Source organism: Salvelinus fontinalis, chromosome 30 (assembly GCF_029448725.1).
Source record: "Salvelinus fontinalis isolate EN_2023a chromosome 30, ASM2944872v1, whole genome shotgun sequence".
Taxonomy (NCBI): Eukaryota; Metazoa; Chordata; class Actinopteri; order Salmoniformes; family Salmonidae; genus Salvelinus; species Salvelinus fontinalis.
In genome coordinates this window covers 7,552,490-7,572,881 of record NC_074694.1, presented here as the reverse complement: position 1 = coordinate 7,572,881, position 20,392 = coordinate 7,552,490, and the positions used below count along the sequence as shown (strand labels likewise).

The window sequence follows — 20,392 nt, the reverse complement described above, 5'->3', positions numbered from 1 at the left end:
GTAAAGTCTACCTTTGATTATCAGACAGGTGTAAAGTCTACCTTTGATTATCAGACAGGTGTAAATTCCACCTTTGATTATCAGACAGGTGTAAAGTCTACCTTTGATTATCAGACAGGTGTAAAGTCTACCTTTGATTATCGGACAGGTGTAAAGGCTACCTTTGATTATCGGACAGGTGTAAAGGCTACCTTTGATTATCAGACAGGTGTAAAGTCCACATTTGATTATCAGACAGGTGTAAAGTCTACCTTTGATTATCAGACAGGTGTAAAGTCTACCTTTGATTATCAGACAGGAGTAAAGTCTACCGTTGATTATCGGACAGGTGTAAAGTGTACCTTTGATTATCAGACAGGTGTAAATCTACCTTTGATTATCAGACAGGTGTAAAGTCTACCTTCGATATCAGACAGGTGTAAAGTCTACCTTTGATTATCAGACAGGTGTAAAGTCTACCTTTGATTATCGGACAGGTGTAAAGTCTACATTTGATTATCGGACAGGTGTAAAGTCTACCTTTGATTATCAGACAGGTGTAAAGTCTACCTTTGATTATCAGACAGGTGTAAAGTCTACCTTTGATTATCAGACCGGTGTAAAGTCGACCTTAGCTTATCAGACAGGTGTAAAGTCTACCTTTGATTATCAGACATTTGTAAAGTCTACCTTTGATTATCAGACAGGTGTAAAGTCTACCTTTGATTATCAGACAGGTGTAAAGTCTACCTTTGATTATCAGACAGGTGTAGTCTACCTTTGATTATCAGACGGGTGTAAAGTCTACCTTTGATTATCAGACAGGTGTAAAGTCTACCTTTGATTATCAGACAGGTGCAAAGTCAACCTTTGATTATCAGACAGGTGTAAAGTCAACCTTTGATTATCAGACAGGTGTAAAGGCTACCTTTGATTATCAGACAGGTGTAAAGTCCACATTTGATTATCAGACAGGTGTAAAGTCTACCTTTGATTATCAGACAGGAGTAAAGTCTACCGTTGATTATCAGACAGGTGTACAGTCTACCTTTGATTATCAGACAGGTGTAAAGTCTACCTTTGATTATCAGACAGGTGTAAAGTCTACCTTCGATATCAGACAGGTGTAAAGTCTACCTTTGATTATCAGACAGGTGTAAAGTCTACCTTTGATTATCGGACAGGTGTAAAGTCTACATTTGATTCCCAGACAGGTGTAAAGTCTACCTTTGATTATCAGACAGGTGTAAAGTCTACCTTTGATTATCAGACAGGTGTAAAGTCCACCTTTGATTATCAGACAGGTGTAAAGTCTACCTTTGATTATCAAACAGGTGTAAAGTCCACCTTTGATTATCAGACAGGTGTAAAGTCTACCTTTGAATATCAGACAGGTGTAAAGTCCACCTTTGATTATCAGACAGGTGTAAAGTCTACCTTTGATTATCAGACAGGTGTAAAGTCTACCTTTGATTATCAGACAGGTGTAAAGTCTACCTTTGATTATCAGACAGGTGTAAATTCCACCTTTGATTATCAGACAGGTGTAAAGTCTACCTTTGATTATCAGACAGGTGTAAAGTCTACCTTTGATTATCGGACAGGTGTAAAGGCTACCTTTGATTATCAGACAGGTGTAAAGTCCACATTTGATTATCAGACAGGTGTAAAGTCTACCTTTGATTATCAGACAGGTGTAAAGTCTACCTTTGATTATCAGACAGGAGTAAAGTCTACCGTTGATTATCAGACAGGTGTAAAGTCTACCTTTGATTATCAGACAGGTGTAAAGTCTACCTTCGATATCAGACAGGTGTAAAGTCTACCTTTGATTATCAGACAGGTGTAAAGTCTACCTTTGATTATCGGACAGGTGTAAAGTCTACATTTGATTCCCAGACAGGTGTAAAGTCTACCTTTGATTATCAGACAGGTGTAAAGTCTACCTTTGATTATCAGACAGGTGTAAAGTCCACCTTTGATTATCGGACAGGTGTAAAGTCTACCTTTGATTATCAGACAGGTGTAAAGTCAACCTTAGATTATCAGACAGGTGTAAAGTCTACCTTTGATTATCAGACAGGTGTAAAGTCTGCCATTGATTATCAGACAGGTGTAAAGTCTGCCTTTGATTATCAGACAGGTGTAAAGTCTACCTTTGATTATCAGACGGGTGTAGTCTACCTTTGATTATCAGACGGGTGTAAAGTCTACCTTTGATTATCAGATAGGTGTAAAGTCTACCTTTGATTATCAGACAGGTGCAAAGTCTACCTTTGATTATCAGACAGGTGTAAAGTCAACCTTTGATTATCAGACAGGTGTAAAGTCTACCTTTGATTATCGGACAGGTGTAAAGTCCACCTTTGATTATCAAACAGGTGTAAAGTCCACCTTTGATTATCAGACAGGTGTAAAGTCTACCTTTGATTATCAGACAGGTGTAAAGTCCACCTTTGATTATCAGACAGGTGTAAAGTCTACCTTTGATTATCAGACAGGTGTAAATTCCACCTTTGATTATCAGACAGGTGTAAAGTCTACCTTTGATTATCAGACAGGTGTAAAGTCTACCTTTGATTATCGGACAGGTGTAAAGTCTACCTTTGATTATCAGACAGGTGTAAAGTCTACCTTTGATTATCGGACAGGTGTAAAGTCTACCTTTGATTATCAGACAGGTGTAAAGTCGACCTTTGATTATCTGACAGGTGTAAAGTCTACCTTTGATTATCAGACAGGTGTAGAGTCTACCTTTGATTATCAGACAGGTGTAAAGTCTACCTTTGATTATCAGACAGGTGTAAAGTCTAACGGGTGTAAAGTCTACCTTTGATTCCCAGACAGGTGTAAAGTCTAACAGGTGTAAAGTCTACCTTTGATTATCAGACAAGTGTAAAGTCTAACAGGTGTAAAGTCTACCTTTGATTATCGGACAGGTGTAAAGTCTACCTTTGATTATCAGACAGGTGTAAAGTCTACCTTTGATTATCAGGCAGGTGTAAAGTCTACCTTTGATTATCAGACAGGTGTAAAGTCTACCTTTGATTATCAGACAGGTGTAAAGTCTACCTTTGATTATAAGACAGGTGTAAAGTCTAACAGGTGTAAAGTCTACTTTAGATAGTGAGACCCAGCCTCACACACAATAATGCCTGGGAGTGACATCTTCACAACACTTTTTGAACTTTATTGAAAAATACTAAATGAAGAGACATTTTACATGCTGTAACTAGACACCCTTCAGATTGGGATTGACCGTTTGCCCCGACACTGATCAGATTCAGAACAAACAACAGACAGCAATGAACAATGTTTGGGATGAAACAACAGTTGACACCAAATACCATAACAAATGCATTATCCAGACCAACATCAGCTGTCCCCACAGAACAATAACAGACCAGGGTATACCGTTGTGGAACGTTCAGATAGAAATGTACTTTGTAGAACAAACATGCCTCTTGAACATCTAGAAAAAGGAATCATCACATCTTCATACATTTCTATCTGCAAAGTTCCACAACATTTTGCCTACTGAACATGGCCCTGACTGCATAACAGGGCTCGGGGGTGAAGTTTCCCCTAGGTACAGACCACGCCCATCATTTAACCCTACCCCTTTCCAGATCATTACACCCCACCTCCACCATTAAACCCCACCCTCATCGCTAGGCCACTCCCTCGTCCTGGTCCATCATGGCTGGCCTGCTGGAGAACACGTCAGCCAGCATGTGTTTGGGGATCTCTGACCCCCGCACCTTCAGGGTATAGCAGGCATCCTCCACCTTGGACAGACTCTGTCTCAGCGTGTGGAGCTTCTTACTGACCTGCGATAAATCAATTCATTAAATTAGTCAGTCAGCCAATCAATCAATCCCAGAATGTACCGCCCCAGCCACCCACACACAGAGTGAGCAGCTTCTCACTGACCTCATAAGGACCAGTGTTACCGATGTAGGAGAAACCATCGTGGATCTGACGAAGGAACATGGACACCTGGGATAGAGCAATCAGATGGTTTTATAAAGCACTTTCTACATCAGTAGTTGTCACAGTGTTTTACATCAGTAGTTGTCACAGTGTATTACATCAGTAGTTGTCAGTGTTTTTACATCAGTAGTTGTCAGTGTTTTTACATCAGTAGTTGTCAGTGTTTTTACATCAGTAGTTGTCAGTGTTTTTACATCAGTAGTTGTCAGTGTTTTACATCAGTAGTTGTCACAGTGTTTTTACATCAGTAGTTGTCAGTGTTTTACATCAGTAGTTGTCACAGTGTATTACATCAGTAGTTGTCACAGTGTATTACATCAGTAGTTGTCAGTGTTTTACATCAGTAGTTGTCAGTGTTTTTACATCAGTAGTTGTCAGTGTTTTACATCAGTAGTTGTCAGTGTTTCTACATCAGTAGTTGTCAGTGTTTTTACATCAGTAGTTGTCAGTGTTTTACATCAGTAGTTGTCACAGTGTTTTTACATCAGTAGTTGTCAGTGTTTCTACATCAGTAGTTGTCACAGTGTTTCTACATCAGTAGTTGTCAGTGTTTTACATCAGTAGTTGTCAGTGTTTTACATCAGTAGTTGTCAGTGTTTTACATCAGTAGTTGTCAGTGTTTTACATCAGTAGTTGTCACAGTGTATTACATCAGTAGTTGTCAGTGTTTTACATCAGTAGTTGTCAGTGTTTTACATCAGTAGTTGTCACAGTGTTTTACATCAGTAGTTGTCACAGTGTTTTTACATCAGTAGTTGTCAGTGTTTTACATCAGTAGTTGTCACAGTGTTTTACATCAGTAGTTGTCAGTGTTTTACATCAGTAGTTGTCACAGTGTTTTTACATCAGTAGTTGTCAGTGTTTTTACATCAGTAGTTGTCACAGTGTTTTACATCAGTAGTTGTCAGTGTTTTACATCAGTAGTTGTCAGTGTTTTTACATCAGTAGTTGTCAGTGTTTTACATCAGTAGTTGTCAGTGTTTTACATCAGTAGTTGTCAGTGTTTTACATCAGTAGTTGTCACAGTGTATTACATCAGTAGTTGTCAGTGTTTTACATCAGTAGTTGTCAGTGTTTTACATCAGTAGTTGTCACAGTGTATTACATCAGTAGTTGTCACAGTGTTTTACATCAGTAGTTGTCACAGTGTTTTTACATCAGTAGTTGTCAGTGTTTTACATCAGTAGTTGTCACAGTGTTTTACATCAGTAGTTGTCACAGTGTATTACATCAGTAGTTGTCACAGCCTTTTTACATCAGTAGTTGTCACAGCCTTTTTACATCAGTAGAAAATCCTTCTTGGATTGTTCCCGGATTTCCTACTTATTCCCTCCTGAGTTCGGGAACGCTCTAACCGGAATTGCTGGAAAAAACAATTTTGCAACCCTAACACAGAGATGCAGGAAGATGCTGACCTGGAAGGGCGTGTCCATGTCCCCGTTCCCCACGCTACTGATACACATCCTCATCAGCTCGCCTGTCAGGTCGGCCACGCCCAACAGGTAGTCTGTAGGGGTCACCTGAAAGGTCAGCACTTGGGGGGTTCCCATTGGCTGCTGGCCCTCTGGGGTGTCCTGTAGGTCAGAGGTGAGCCACGGTTAGTAAGTGACTATACTTTCACATTCCTTATCATTTTTCTGTCAGTAGTACCATGCAGTCTGTAGTCCCTGAGGAACAGTATGATACACTGACTGACTGTAGAGAGGAAAGAGCAAGCAGCAGATCATCTTGATATTGACTAACAATAACTTGGCTAAATACACAATAACTTGGCTAGATACACAATAACTTGGCCATATACACAATAACTTGGCTAAATACACAATAACTTGGCTATATACACAATAACTTGGCCATATACACAATAACTTGGCTAAATACAAAATAACTTGGCTATATACACAATAACTTGGCAATATAGACAATAACTTGGCTAAATACACAATAACTTGGCTATATACACAATAACTTGGCTATATATACAATAACTTGGCTATATACACACAATAACTTGGCTATATACACAATAACTTGGCTAAATACACAATAACTTGGCTAAATACACAATAACTTGGCTATATACACAATAACTTGAGCTCCCAAGTGGTGCAGCGGTCTAAGGCACTGCATCTCAGTGCTTGAGGCGTCACTACAGACACCCTGGTTCGATTCCAGGCTGTATCACAAGCGGCCTTGATTGGGAGTCCCATTGGGCAGCGCACAATTGACTCAACGTCTTTGGCCGGTGTAGGCCGTCATTGTAAATAAGAATTTGTTCATAACAGACTTGCTTAGTTAAATAAAGGTAAAATATATATACATTTTATAAAATATACACAATAACTTAGCTATATACACAATAATGATACATTTTTTAAATTTTAAATGGAATATCTGAAACATACAATATACTTGCAGTGAAGCCGCCCAACAACTACATCACACCAGTCATCCAACAGACTCCCAGTCAGAGCGACACACTGAAGCATCCAGGGTCAATGCCCTGCTCAAGGGCACGTTGACAGATCTCCCATCAGGCCAAAAAACATGAATCCGAACCCTCCAAGACCCTCCCACAGTTCCCCAATAGCTGTCCCTCAACCCTCCAAGACCCTCCCACAGTTCCTCAATAGCTGTCCCTCAACCCTCCAAGACCCTCCCACAGTTCCCCAATAGCTGTCCCTCAACCCTCCAAGACCCTCCCACAGTTCCCCAATAGCTGTCCCTCAACCCTCCAAGACCCTCCCACAGTTCCCCAATAGCTGTCCCTCAACCCTCCAAGACCCTCCCACAGTTCCCCAATAGCTGTCCCTCAACCCTCCAAGACCCTCCCACAGTTCCCCAATAGCTGTCCCTCAAACCTCCAAGACCCTCCCACAGTTCCTCAATAGCTGTCCCTCAACCCTCCAAGACCCTCCCACAGTTCCCCAATAGCTGTCCCTCAACCATTTGAGATCCTTCCCACAGTTCCCCAATAGCTGTCCCTCAACCATTCGAGATCCTTCCCACAGTTCCCCTCCCCCAAGAAGAAGAACAAGAAATACAATCAATTCCCCTCCCCCCAGAACCCCACAATGCACCAAATCACCAAGAGAATGAACTTAAGAAGAAAAAGACAGAAGAAACCAACAACATTTAACACAAAGGACATCAAGGACAACTGAAATCATAACAGCAATGCCTACTGTATATGTTTGTGTGCATGTCTGGCACTATTACACGTATGTGTGTGTTGTTGTATGTGTTTATTTGAATGAGAGTTTTTATTTATTTAACCAGGTAGGCCAGTGGAGAACAAGTTCTCATTTACAACTGCGACCTGGTCAAGATAAAGCAAAGCAGTGGGACACAAACAACAACACAGAGTTACACATAAACACACACAGTCAATAACACAATAGAAAAATCTATATACAGTGTGTGCAAATGTAGAAGAGTAGGGATGTAAGGCAATAAATAGGCCATGGAGGTGAAATAATTACAATTTAGCAATTAAACACTGGAGTGATAGATGTGCAGATGATGAATGTACAAGTAGAGATACTGGGGTGCAAAAGAGCAAGAGGATAAGTAATAATATGGGGATGAGGTAGTTGGATGGGCTATTTACAGATGGGCCATGTACAGGTGCAGTGATCTGTGAGCTGCTCTGACAGCTGGTGCTTAAAGCTAGTGAGGGAGATAAGTGTTTCCAGTTTCAGAGATTTTTGCAGTTCGTTCCAGTCATTGTCAGCAGAGAACTGGAAGGAAAGGCGGCCAAAGGAAGAATTGACTTTGGGGGTGACCAGTGAAATATACCTGCTGGAGCGCGTGTTAGAGGTGGGTGTTGCTATGGTGACCAGTGAGTTGAGATAAGGCAGGACTTTACCTAGCAGAGACTTGTAGATGACCTGGAGCCAGTGGGTTTGGCGACGAATATGAAGCAAGGGCCAGCCAACGAGAGCATACAGGTCGCAGTGGTGGGTAGTATATGGGGCTTTGGTGACAAAACGGATGGCACTGTGATAGACTGCATCCAATTTGTTGAGTAGGGTGTTGGAGGCTATTTTGTAAATGACATCGCCGGAGTCAATGATCGGTAGGATGGTCAGTTTTATGAGGGTATGTTTGGCAGCGTGAAGGAAAGAGGCTTTGTTGTAAAATAGGAAGCCGATTCTAGATTTTGGATTGGAGATGCTTAATGTGAGTCTGGAAGGAGAGTTTACAGTCTAACCAGACACCTAGGTATTTGTAGTTGTCCATATATTCTAAGTCAGAACCGTCCAGAGTAGTGATGCTGGATGGGCGGGCGGGTGCGGGCAGTGATCGGTTGAAGAGCATGCATTTAGTTTTACTAGCATTTAAGGTCATGGAAGGAGAGTTGTATGGCATTGAAGCTCGTCTGGAGGTTAGTTAACACAGTGTCCAAAGAAGGGCCAGAAGTATACAGAATAGTGTCGTCTGCGTAGAGGTGGATCAGAGAATCACCAGCAGCAAGAGCGACATCATTGATAAATACAGAGAAGAGAGTCGACCCGAGAATTGAACCCTGTGGCACCCCCATAGAGACTGCCAGAGGTCCGGACAACAGGCCCTCCGATTTGACACACTGAACTCTATCGGAGAAGTAGTTGGTGAACCAGGCGAGGCAATCATTTCAGAAACCAAGGCTGTTGAGTCTGCCAATCATTTCACATTGTCCATAAGCTTGAGTTCATTTGCACACAAAAAATCAGACAATGATGGAAAGACCTGTGTGTTGTCCTTGTTAATGCAGACAGAGAAGAGCTCCAACTTCTTAATCATAGCCTCAATTGTGTCCCGCACATTGAATACAGTCCTAGATTCAGATCATTCAGGCGAGAAAAAACATCACCCAGATAGGACAGTCGTGTGAGAAACTCGTCATCATGCAAGCGGTCAGACAAGTGAAAATGATGGTCAGTAAAGAAAACTTTAAGCTTGTGTCTCAATTTTAAAAGAACGTGTCAATACTTTGCCCCTTGATAACCAACGCTCTTCTGTATATTGTAAAAGCATTACATGGTCACTGCCCATATCATTGCATAGTGCAGAAAATACACAAGAGTTCAGGGGCCTTGCTTTAACAAAGTGAACCGTTTTCACTGTAGTGTCCAAAACGTCTTCCAATCTGTCAGGCATTCCCTTGGCAGCAAGAGCCTCTGGGTGGATGCTGCAGTTCTACCCAAGTGGCGTCGGGAGCAACTGCTTGCACGCGCGTTACCCCTCCACTATGTCTCCCTGTCATGGCGTTACCACTCCACTATGTCTCCCTGTCATGGCGTTACCCCTCCACTATGTCTCCCTGTCATGGCGTTACCACTCCACTATGTCTCCCTGTCATGGCGTTACCACTCCACTATGTCTCCCTGTCATGGCGTTACCCCTCCACTATGTCTCCCTGTCATGGCGTTACCACTCCACTATGTCTCCCTGTCATGGCGTTACCCCTCCACTATGTCTCCCTGTCATGGCGTTACCCCTCCACTATGTCTCCCTGTCATGGCGTTACCACTCCACTATGTCTCCCTGTCATGGCGTTACCACTCCACTATGTCTCCCTGTCATGGCGTTACCACTCCACTATGTCTCCCTGTCATGGCGTTACCACTCCACTATGTCTCCCTGTCATGGCGTTACCACTCCACTATGTCTCCCTGTCATGGCGTTACCACTCCACTATGTCTCCCTGTCATGGCGTTACCACTCCACTATGTCTCCCTGTCATGGCGTTACCACTCCATTATGTCTCCCTGTCATGGCGTTACCACTCCACTATGTCTCCCTGTCATGGCGTTACCCCTCCACTATGTCTCCCTGTCATGGCGTTACCCCTCCACTATGTCTCCCTGTCATGGCGTTACCACTCCACTATGTCTCCCTGTCATGGCGTTACCACTCCACTATGTCTCCCTGTCATGGCGTTACCACTCCACTATGTCTCCCTGTCATGGCGTTACCACTCCACTATGTCTCCCTGTCATGGCGTTACCACTCCACTATGTCTCCCTGTCATGGCGTTACCACTCCACTCTGTCTCCCTGTCATGGCGTTACCTCTCCACTATGTCTCCCTGTCATGGCGTTACCCCTCCACTATGTCTCCCTGTCATGGCGTTACCCCTCCACTATGTCTCCCTGTCATGGCGTTACCCCTCCACTATGTCTCCCTGTCATGGCGTTACCACTCCACTATGTCTCCCTGTCATGGCGTTACCACTCCACTATGTCTCCCTGTCATGGCGTTACCCCTCCACTATGTCTCCCTGTCATGGCGTTACCCCTCCACTATGTCTCCCTGTCATGGCGTTACCACTCCATTATGTCTCCCTGTCATGGCGTTACCCCTCCACTATGTCTCCCTGTCATGGCGTTACCCCTCCACTATGTCTCCCTGTCATGGCGTTACCACTCCATTATGTCTCCCTGTCATGGCGTTACCACTCCACTATGTCTCCCTGTCATGGCGTTACCTCTCCACTATGTCTCCCTGTCATGGCGTTACCCCTCCACTATGTCTCCCTGTCATGGCGTTACCACTCCACTATGTCTCCCTGTCATGGCGTTACCACTCCACTATGTCTCCCTGTCATGGCGTTACCCCTCCACTATGTCTCCCTGTCATGGCTTTACCACTCCACTATGGCTCCCTGTCATGGCGTTACCACTCCACTATGTCTCCCTGTCATGGCGTTACCCCTCCACTATGTCTCCCTGTCATGGCGTTACCACTCCACTATGTCTCCCTGTCATGGCGTTACCTCTCCACTATGTCTCCCTGTCATGGCGTTACCACTCCACTATGTCTCCCTGTCATGGCGTTACCCCTCCACTATGTCTCCCTGTCATGGCGTTACCACTCCACTATGTCTCCCTGTCATGGCGTTACCCCTCCACTATGTCTCCCTGTCATGGCGTTACCACTCCACTATGTCTCCCTGTCATGGCGTTACCACTCCACTATGTCTCCCTGTCATGGCGTTACCACTCCACTATGTCTCCCTGTCATGGCGTTACCCCTCCACTATGTCTCCCTGTCATGGCGTTACCCCTCCACTATGTCTCCCTGTCATGGCGTTACCACTCCACTATGTCTCCCTGTCATGGCGTTACCACTCCACTATGTCTCCCTGTCATGGCGTTACCACTCCACTATGTCTCCCTGTCATGGCGTTACCCCTCCACTATGTCTCCCTGTCATGGCGTTACCACTCCACTATGTCTCCCTGTCATGGCGTTACCCCTCCACTATGTCTCCCTGTCATGGCGTCACCACTCCACTATGTCTCCCTGTCATGGCGTTACCCCTCCACTATGTCTCCCTGTCATGGCGTTACCCCTCCACTATGTCTCCCTGTCATGGCGTTACCACTCCACTATGTCTCCCTGTCATGGCGTTACCCCTCCACTATGTCTCCCTGTCATGGCGTTACCCCTCCACTATGTCTCCCTGTCATGGCGTTACCCCTCCACTATGTCTCCCTGTCATGGCGTTACCACTCCACTATGTCTCCCTGTCATGGCGTTACCCCTCCACTATGTCTCCCTGTCATGGCGTTACCACTCCACTATGTCTCCCTGTCATGGCGTTACCACTCCACTATGTCTCCCTGTCATGGCGTTACCCCTCCACTATGTCTCCCTGTCATGGCGTTACCACTCCACTATGTCTCCCTGTCATGGCTTTACCCCTCCACTATGTCTCCCTGTCATGGCGTTACCACTCCACTATGTCTCCCTGTCATGGCGTTACCACTCCACTATGTCTCCCTGTCATGGCGTTACCCCTCCACTATGTCTCCCTGTCATGGCGTTACCACTCCACTATGTCTCCCTGTCATGGCGTTACCCCTCCACCATGTCTCCCTGTCATGGCGTTACCACTCCACTATGTCTCCCTGTCATGGCGTTACCACTCCACTATGTCTCCCTGTCATGGCGTTACCACTCCACTATGTCTCCCTGTCATGGTGTTACCCCTCCACTATGTCTCCCTGTCATGGCGTTACCACTCCACTATGTCTCCCTGTCATGGCGTTACCACTCCACTATGTCTCCCTGTCATGGCGTTACCACTCCACTATGTCTCCCTGTCATGGCGTTACCCCTCCACTATGTCTCCCTGTCATGGCGTTACCACTCCACTATGTCTCCCTGTCATGGCGTTACCACTCCACTATGTCTCCCTGTCATGGCGTTACCACTCCACTATGTCTCCCTGTCATGGCGTTACCCCTCCACTATGTCTCCCTGTCATGGCGTTACCACTCCACTATGTCTCCCTGTCATGGCGTTACCCCTCCACTATGTCTCCCTGTCATGGCGTTACCCCTCCACTATGTCTCCCTGTCATGGCTTTTGCTCCATCAGTACAGATACCAACACATCTTGACCACCAAAGTCCATTTGATGTCACAAAGCTGTCCAGTACTTTAAAAATATCCTCTCCTGTTGTCCTGGTTTCCAGGGGTTTGCAGAAGAGGATGTCTTCCTTAATTGACCCCCCGTAAACGTAATGGACATATACCAGGAGCTGTGCCAGGCCCGCCACGTCTGTTGACTCGTCCAGCTGTAATAGAATTCTGTGGCTTGTATGCGAAGCAGTAATTGTTTCAAAACATCTCCTGCCATGTCACTGATGCGTTGTGAAACAGTGATGTTGATGAAGGTGTTGTCTGTATAGTTTTTTGGGGGGCCTTTCCCCCAAGCATGGTCCCAGCCATATCCACGGCAGCAGGAAGAATTAAGTCCTCCACAATAGTATGGGGCTTGCCTGTCCTAGCCACTCGGTAGCTCACCATATAAGACGCTTCTAGCCCCTTCTTATTAATGGTATCTGTTGCTTTTATACGTCTTACTACTCGAAAGTCATCTTTATTCTCACTCAAAAAAGTCCTGTGGCTTATTTGTCAAATTGTCATGTTTCGTTTCTAAATGTCTGCGCTAGAGTGAAGGTTTCCCGCGAGAGAGTAACGATTAATGTGATTGGATGTTAATTATTTGACAAGGCTACCCGTATTTCCTAGGCCGTCATTGAAAATAAGAATTAGTTCTTAACTGACTTGCCTAGTTAAATAAAGGTAAAATAAAATAAAATTTGACATTGTGTTGTTATTTCTCTGAACACTAGATGGTTTCCTTATATTTTGGGCTGTGAAACCAGGCGACTCAGACGAGAAAGAAAACTCACCCAAATGTATAGCCCCGTTGGAAAATATAAATAAACTGTTTTTATTTTTTTATTTTTAAAGAAATCCCCTTGAATGAGTAGGTGTATTAAAACTATTGACCTGTAGTGTATCTCCACCAGAAGGACATTAGTTATGCAGTTATCATTATTTACAATGACTTAGCTGGTATAGTAGTTGCTAAATCCGGGTTGACCGTTGGCAGTAACGTGCATAGTCAACCATATCCAGACACTATACCAGCTAATTGGCAGCTAGCATACTATGACTCATTATCATGTTCATGGTTCTTCCATGTCTATTCACTCAGTGCAATGTCACTCAATGTTCTTCTCTCTGACATAAGGGTCAGCTAACATCAAGAATTGTGCTATGATCCAGTCCAACCTTTACCTTGGGCTCAGGCTCCTTGATGAAGACCAGCTTGGTGTTAATCTCCTCCAGGCTGATGAGAGAACGATGTCTGATGAAGTGATGGAACGACACAGCCTCCACGTACTCCTGGATACCTGGGGGAGGGAGGGAACAATGACTACATAACATGTATCCACTTGAACGCGCCCATTGACTCATGACTGTTCATCCCTAGTTAAACCCTAACCCTAACCAGAATACGACATCAAAAGGTTCTATTCTAGAGCCAGTAGCCCTCCAGTCCCTACTATGACATAAAAAGGTTCTAGTCTAGAGCCAGCAGCCCTCCAGTCCCTACTATGACATCAAAAGGTTCTAGTCTAAAGCCAGCAGCCCTCTAGTCCCTACTATGACATCAAAAGGTTCTAGTCTAAAGCCAGCAGCCCTCCAGTCCCTACTATGACATCAAAAGGTTCTAGTCTAGAGCCAGCAGCCCTCCAGTCCCTACTATGACATCAAAAGGTTCTAGTCTAGAGCCAGCAGCCCTCCAGTCCCTACTATGACATCAAAAGGTTCTAGTCTAGAGCCAGCAGCCCTCCAGTCCCTACTATGACATCAAAAGGTTCTAGTCTAAAGCCAGCAGCCCTCCAGTCCCTACTATGACATCAAAAGGTTCTAGTCTAAAGCCAGCAGCCCTCCAGTCCCTACTATGACATCAAAAGGTTCTAGTCTAGAGCCAGCAGCCCTCCAGTCCCTACTATGACATCAAAAGGTTCTAGTCTAAAGCCAGCAGCCCTCCAGTCCCTACTATGACATCAAAAGGTTCTAGTCTAAAGCCAGCAGCCCTCCAGTCCCTACTATGACATCAAAAGGTTCTAGTCTAGAGCCAGCAGCCCTCCAGTCCCTACTATGACATCAAAAGGTTCTAGTCTAAAGCCAGCAGCCCTCCAGTCCCTACTATGACATCAAAAGGTTCTAGTCTAGAGCCAGCAGCCCTCCAGTCCCTACTATGACATCAAAAGGTTCTAGTCTAAAGCCAGCAGCCCTCCAGTCCCTACTATGACATCAAAAGGTTCTAGTCTAAAGCCAGCAGCCCTCCAGTCCCTACTATGACATCAAAAGGTTCTAGTCTAGAGCCAGCAGCCCTCCAGTCCCTACTATGACATCAAAAGGTTCTAGTCTAGAGCCAGCAGCCCTCCAGTCCCTACTATGACATCAAAAGGTTCTAGTCTAGAGCCAGCAGCCCTCCAGTCCCTACTATGACATCAAAAGGTTCTAGTCTAGAGCCAGCAGCCCTCCAGTCCCTACTATGACATCAAAAGGTTCTAGTCTAAAGCCAGCAGCCCTCCAGTCCCTACTATGACATCAAAAGGTTCTAGTCTAGAGCCAGCAGCCCTCCAGTCCCTACTATGACATAAAAAGGTTCTAGTCTAGAGCCAGCAGCCCTCCAGTCCCTACTATGACATCAAAAGGTTCTAGTCTAAAGCCAGCAGCCCTCTAGTCCCTACTATGACATCAAAAGGTTCTAGTCTAAAGCCAGCAGCCCTCCAGTCCCTACTATGACATCAAAAGGTTCTAGTCTAGAGCCAGCAGCCCTCCAGTCCCTACTATGACATCAAAAGGTTCTAGTCTAGAGCCAGCAGCCCTCCAGTCCCTACTATGACATCAAAAGGTTCTAGTCTAAAGCCAGCAGCCCTCCAGTCCCTACTATGACATCAAAAGGTTCTAGTCTAGAGCCAGCAGCCCTCCAGTCCCTACTATGACATCAAAAGGTTCTAGTCTAAAGCCAGCAGCCCTCCAGTCCCTACTATGACATCAAAAGGTTCTAGTCTAGAGCCAGCAGCCCTCCAGTCCCTACTATGACATCAAAAGGTTCTAGTCTAAAGCCAGCAGCCCTCCAGTCCCTACTATGACATCAAAAGGTTCTAGTCTAGAGCCAGCAGCCCTCCAGTCCCTACTATGACATCAAAAGGTTCTAGTCTAAAGCCAGCAGCCCTCCAGTCCCTACTATGACATCAAAAGGTTCTAGTCTAAAGCCAGCAGCCCTCCAGTCCCTACTATGACATCAAAAGGTTCTAGTCTAGAGCCAGCAGCCCTCCAGTCCCTACTATGACATCAAAAGGTTCTAGTCTAGAGCCAGCAGCCCTCCAGTCCCTACTATGACATCAAAAGGTTCTAGTCTAGAGCCAGCAGCCCTCCAGTCCCTACTATGACATCAAAAGGTTCTAGTCTAAAGCCAGCAGCACTCCAGTCCCTACTATGACATCAAAAGGTTCTAGTCTAGAGCCAGCAGCCCTCGAGTCCCTACTATGTCATCAAAAGGTTCTAGTCTAGAGCCAGCAGCCCTCCAGTCCCTACTATGACATCAAAAGGTTCTAGTCTAGAGCCAGCAGCCCTCCAGTCCCTACTATGACATCAAAAGGTTCTAGTCTAGAGCCAGCAGCCCTCCAGTCCCTACTATGACATAAAAAAGGTTCTAGTCTAGAGCCAGCAGCCCTCCAGTCCCTACTATGACATCAAAAGGTTCTAGTCTAGAGCCAGCAGCCCTCCAGTCCCTACTATGACATCAAAAGGTTCTAGTCTAAAGCCAGCAGCCCTCCAGTCCCTACTATGACATCAAAAGGTTCTAGTCTAGAGCCAGCAGCCCTCCAGTCCCTACTATGACATCAAAAGCTTCTAGTCTAGAGCCAGCAGCCCTCCAGTCCCTACTATGACATCAAAAGGTTCTAGTCTAAAGCCAGCAGCCCTCCAGTCCCTACTATGACATCAAAAGGTTCTAGTCTAGAGCCAGCAGCCCTCCAGTCCCTACTATGACATCAAAAGGTTCTAGTCTAAAGCCAGCAGCCCTCCAGTCCCTACTATGACATCAAAAGGTTCTAGTCTAGAGCCAGCAGCCCTCCAGTCCCTACTATGACATCAAAAGGTTCTAGTCTAAAGCCAGCAGCCCTCCAGTCCCTACTATGACATCAAAAGGTTCTAGTCTAAAGCCAGCAGCCCTCCAGTCCCTACTATGAAATCAAAAGGTTCTAGTCTAGAGCCAGCAGCCCTCCAGTCCCTACTATGACATCAAAAGGTTCTAGTCTAGAGCCAGCAGCCCTCTAGTCCCTACTATGACATCAAAAGGTTCTAGTCTAAAGCCAGCAGCCCTCTAGTCCCTACTATGACATCAAAAGGTTCTAGTCTAGAGCCAGCAGCCCTCTAGTCCCTACTATGACATCAAAAGGTTCTAGTCTAAAGCCAGCAGCCCTCTAGTCCCTACTATGACATCAAAAGGTTCTAGTCTAAAGCCAGCAGCCCTCTAGTCCCTACTATGACATCAAAAGGTTCTAGTCTAGAGCCAGCAGCCCTCTAGTCCCTACTATGACATCAAAAGGTTCTAGTCTAGAGCCAGCAGCCCTCCAGTCCCTACTATGACATCAAAAGGTTCTAGTCTAAAGCCAGCAGCCCTCCAGTCCCTACTATGACATCAAAAGGTTCTAGTCTAAAGCCAGCAGCCCTCCAGTCCCTACTATGACATCAAAAGGTTCTAGTCTAGAGCCAGCAGCCCTCCAGTCCCTACTATGACATCAAAAGGTTCTAGTCTAAAGCCAGCAGCCCTCCAGTCCCTACTATGACATCAAAAGGTTCTAGTCTAGAGCCAGCAGCCCTCCAGTCCCTACTATGACATCAAAAGCTTCTAGTCTAGAGCCAGCAGCCCTCCAGTCCCTACTATGACATCAAAAGGTTCTAGTCTAAAGCCAGCAGCCCTCCAGTCCCTACTATGACATCAAAAGGTTCTAGTCTAGAGCCAGCAGCCCTCCAGTCCCTACTATGACATCAAAAGGTTCTAGTCTAAAGCCAGCAGCCCTCCAGTCCCTACTATGACATCAAAAGGTTCTAGTCTAGAGCCAGCAGCCCTCCAGTCCCTACTATGACATCAAAAGGTTCTAGTCTAAAGCCAGCAGCCCTCCAGTCCCTACTATGAAATCAAAAGGTTCTAGTCTAGAGCCAGCAGCCCTCTAGTCCCTACTATGACATCAAAAGGTTCTAGTCTAGAGCCAGCAGCCCTCTAGTCCCTACTATGACATCAAAAGGTTCTAGTCTAAAGCCAGCAGCCCTCTAGTCCCTACTATGACATCAAAAGGTTCTAGTCTAGAGCCAGCAGCCCTCTAGTCCCTACTATGACATCAAAAGGTTCTAGTCTAAAGCCAGCAGCCCTCTAGTCCCTACTATGACATCAAAAGGTTCTAGTCTAAAGCCAGCAGCCCTCTAGTCCCTACTATGACATCAAAAGGTTCTAGTCTAGAGCCAGCAGCCCTCTAGTCCCTACTATGACATCAAAAGGTTCTAGTCTAGAGCCAGCAGCCCTCCAGTCCCTACTATGACATCAAAAGGTTCTAGTCTAAAGCCAGCAGCCCTCCAGTCCCTACTATGACATCAAAAGGTTCTAGTCTAAAGCCAGCAGCCCTCCAGTCCCTACTATGACATCAAAAGGTTCTAGTCTAGAGCCAGCAGCCCTCCAGTCCCTACTATGACATCAAAAGGTTCTAGTCTAAAGCCAGCAGCCCTCCAGTCCCTACTATGACATCAAAAGGTTCTAGTCTAGAGCCAGCAGCCCTCTAGTCCCTACTATGACATCAAAAGGTTCTAGTCTAAAGCCAGCAGCCCTCCAGTCCCTACTATGACATCAAAAGGTTCTAGTCTAAAGCCAGCAGCCCTCTAGTCCCTACTATGACATCAAAAGGTTCTAGTCTAAAGCCAGCAGCCCTCTAGTCCCTACTATGACATCAAAAGGTTCTAGTCTAGAGCCAGCAGCCCTCCAGTCCCTACTAAACAGGAACTACAACATGATCATTAACCTTGGAACAGAACCATTACCAGAACCACAGAGGACATGATGAATAAGATCAAACAATACCTGAAGGAAACGTTGAGGGAAGCCCTTTGGAATAAGCTGAGAGGGGAAATGAACCTGAAGGAAACGTTGGGGGAAGTCCTTTGGAATAAGCTGAGAGGGGAAATTAACCTGAAGGAAACGTTGAGGGAAGCCCTTTGGAATAAGCTGAGAGGGGAAATGAACCTGAAGGAAACGTTGAGGGAAGCCCTTTGGAATAAGCTGAGAGGGGAAATGAACCTGAAGGAAACGTTGAGGGAAGCCCTTTGGAATAAGCTGAGAGGGGAAATGAACCTGAAGGAAACGTTGAGGGAAGCCCTTTGGAACGAGCTGAGAGGGGAAATGAACCTGAAGGAGACGTTGAGGGAAGCCCTTTGGAACGAGCCGATGTGAGCAAGACCTTTAAACAGGTCAATATTCACTAGGCCAGACGGATTACCAGGAAGTGTACTCAGAGCATATTAATGCAAATTAATTACTTAAAAATCATTCAATGTGATTTTCTGGATTTTGTTTTAGATTCCGTCTCTCACAGTTGAAGTGTGCCTATGATACAAATTACAGACCTCTAAATGCTTTTTAAGTAGGAAAAACTGCAAAATCGGCAGTGTATCAAATACTGGTTCTCCCCACTGTACATGGTTGTCAACTGGCCAGAGTAGAGAACAGAACCAGAACATGATTATTATCAGGATATTAAACCTCCTCCATGTATATCTCACTAGGTCAGGATATTAAACCTCCTCCATGTATATCTCACTAGGTCAGGATATTAAACCAACTCCATGTATATCTCATTAGGTCAGGGTATTAAACCTCCACCATGTATATCTCACTAGGTCAGGGTATTAAACCTCCTCCATGTATATCTCACTAGGTCAGGATATTAAACCTCCTCCATGTATATCTCACTAGGTCAGGATATTAAACCTCCTCCATGTATATCTCACTAGGTCAGGATATTAAATCTCCTCCATGTATATCTCACTAGGTCAGGATATTAAACCTCCTCCATGTATATCTCACTAGGTCAGGATATTAAACCTCCTCCATGTATATCTCACTAGGTCAGGATATTAAACCCCCTCCATGTATATCTCACTAGATCAGGATATTAAACCTCCTCTATGTATATCTCACTAGGTCAGGATATTAGACCTCCTCCATGTATATCTCAGTAGATCAGGATATTAACCCTCCTCCATGTATATCTCACTAGGTCAGGGTATTAAACCTCCTCCATGTATATCTCACTAGGTCAGGATATTAAACCTCCTCCATGTATATCTCACTAGATCAGGATATTAACCCTCCTCCATGTATATCTCACTAGGTCAGGATATTAAACCTCCTCCATGTATATCTCACTAGGTCAGGATATTAAACCTCCTCCATGTATATCTCACTAGGTCAGGATATTAGACCTCCATGTATATCTCACTAGGTCAGGATATTAAACCTCCTCCATGTATATCTCACTAGGTCAGGATATTAGACCTCCATGTATATCTCACTAGGTCAGGATATTAAACCTCCTCCATGTATATCTCACTAGGTCAGGATATTAGACATCCATGTATATCTCACTAGGTCAGGATATTAAACCTCCACCATGTATATCTCACTAGGTCAGGATATTAAACCTCCATGTATATCTCACTAGGTCAGGATATTAAACCTCCTCCATGTGTATCTCACTAGGTCAGGATATTAAACCTCCATGTATATCTCACTAGGTCAGGGTATTAAACCTCCTCCATGTATATCTCACTAGGTCAGGATATTAAACCTCCTCCATGTATATCTCACTAGGTCAGGATATTAAACCTCCTCCATGTATATCTCACTAGGTCAGGATATTAAACCTCCTCCATGTATATCTCACTAGGTCAGGATATTAAACCTCCATGTATATCTCACTAGGTCAGGGTATTAAACCCCCTCCATGTATATCTCACTAGGTCAGGATATTAAACCTCCTCCATGTATATCTCACTAGGTCAGGA

At 44.9% G+C, this 20,392-nt stretch overlaps 1 protein-coding gene across 2 annotated transcripts in view; it reads right to left on the bottom strand.

Annotated features, from left to right (window-relative positions):
- Positions 1-3,148: 3,148 nt before the first annotated feature.
- Positions 3,149-20,392, bottom strand: part of tsnax (translin-associated factor X) — a 51,054-nt gene continuing 33,810 nt past the window's right edge. For both annotated transcript variants that reach the window (XM_055889639.1, XM_055889638.1), the window contains 4 exons: positions 13,553-13,668; positions 5,388-5,546; positions 3,913-3,978; positions 3,149-3,809 (listed from right to left, as the gene is read on the bottom strand). In XM_055889639.1, the coding sequence (XP_055745614.1) occupies positions 3,651-3,809; positions 3,913-3,978; positions 5,388-5,546; positions 13,553-13,668 (500 nt within the window). In that variant the 3' untranslated portion in view covers positions 3,149-3,650. The remainder of the gene's footprint in view (positions 3,810-3,912; positions 3,979-5,387; positions 5,547-13,552; positions 13,669-20,392) is intronic.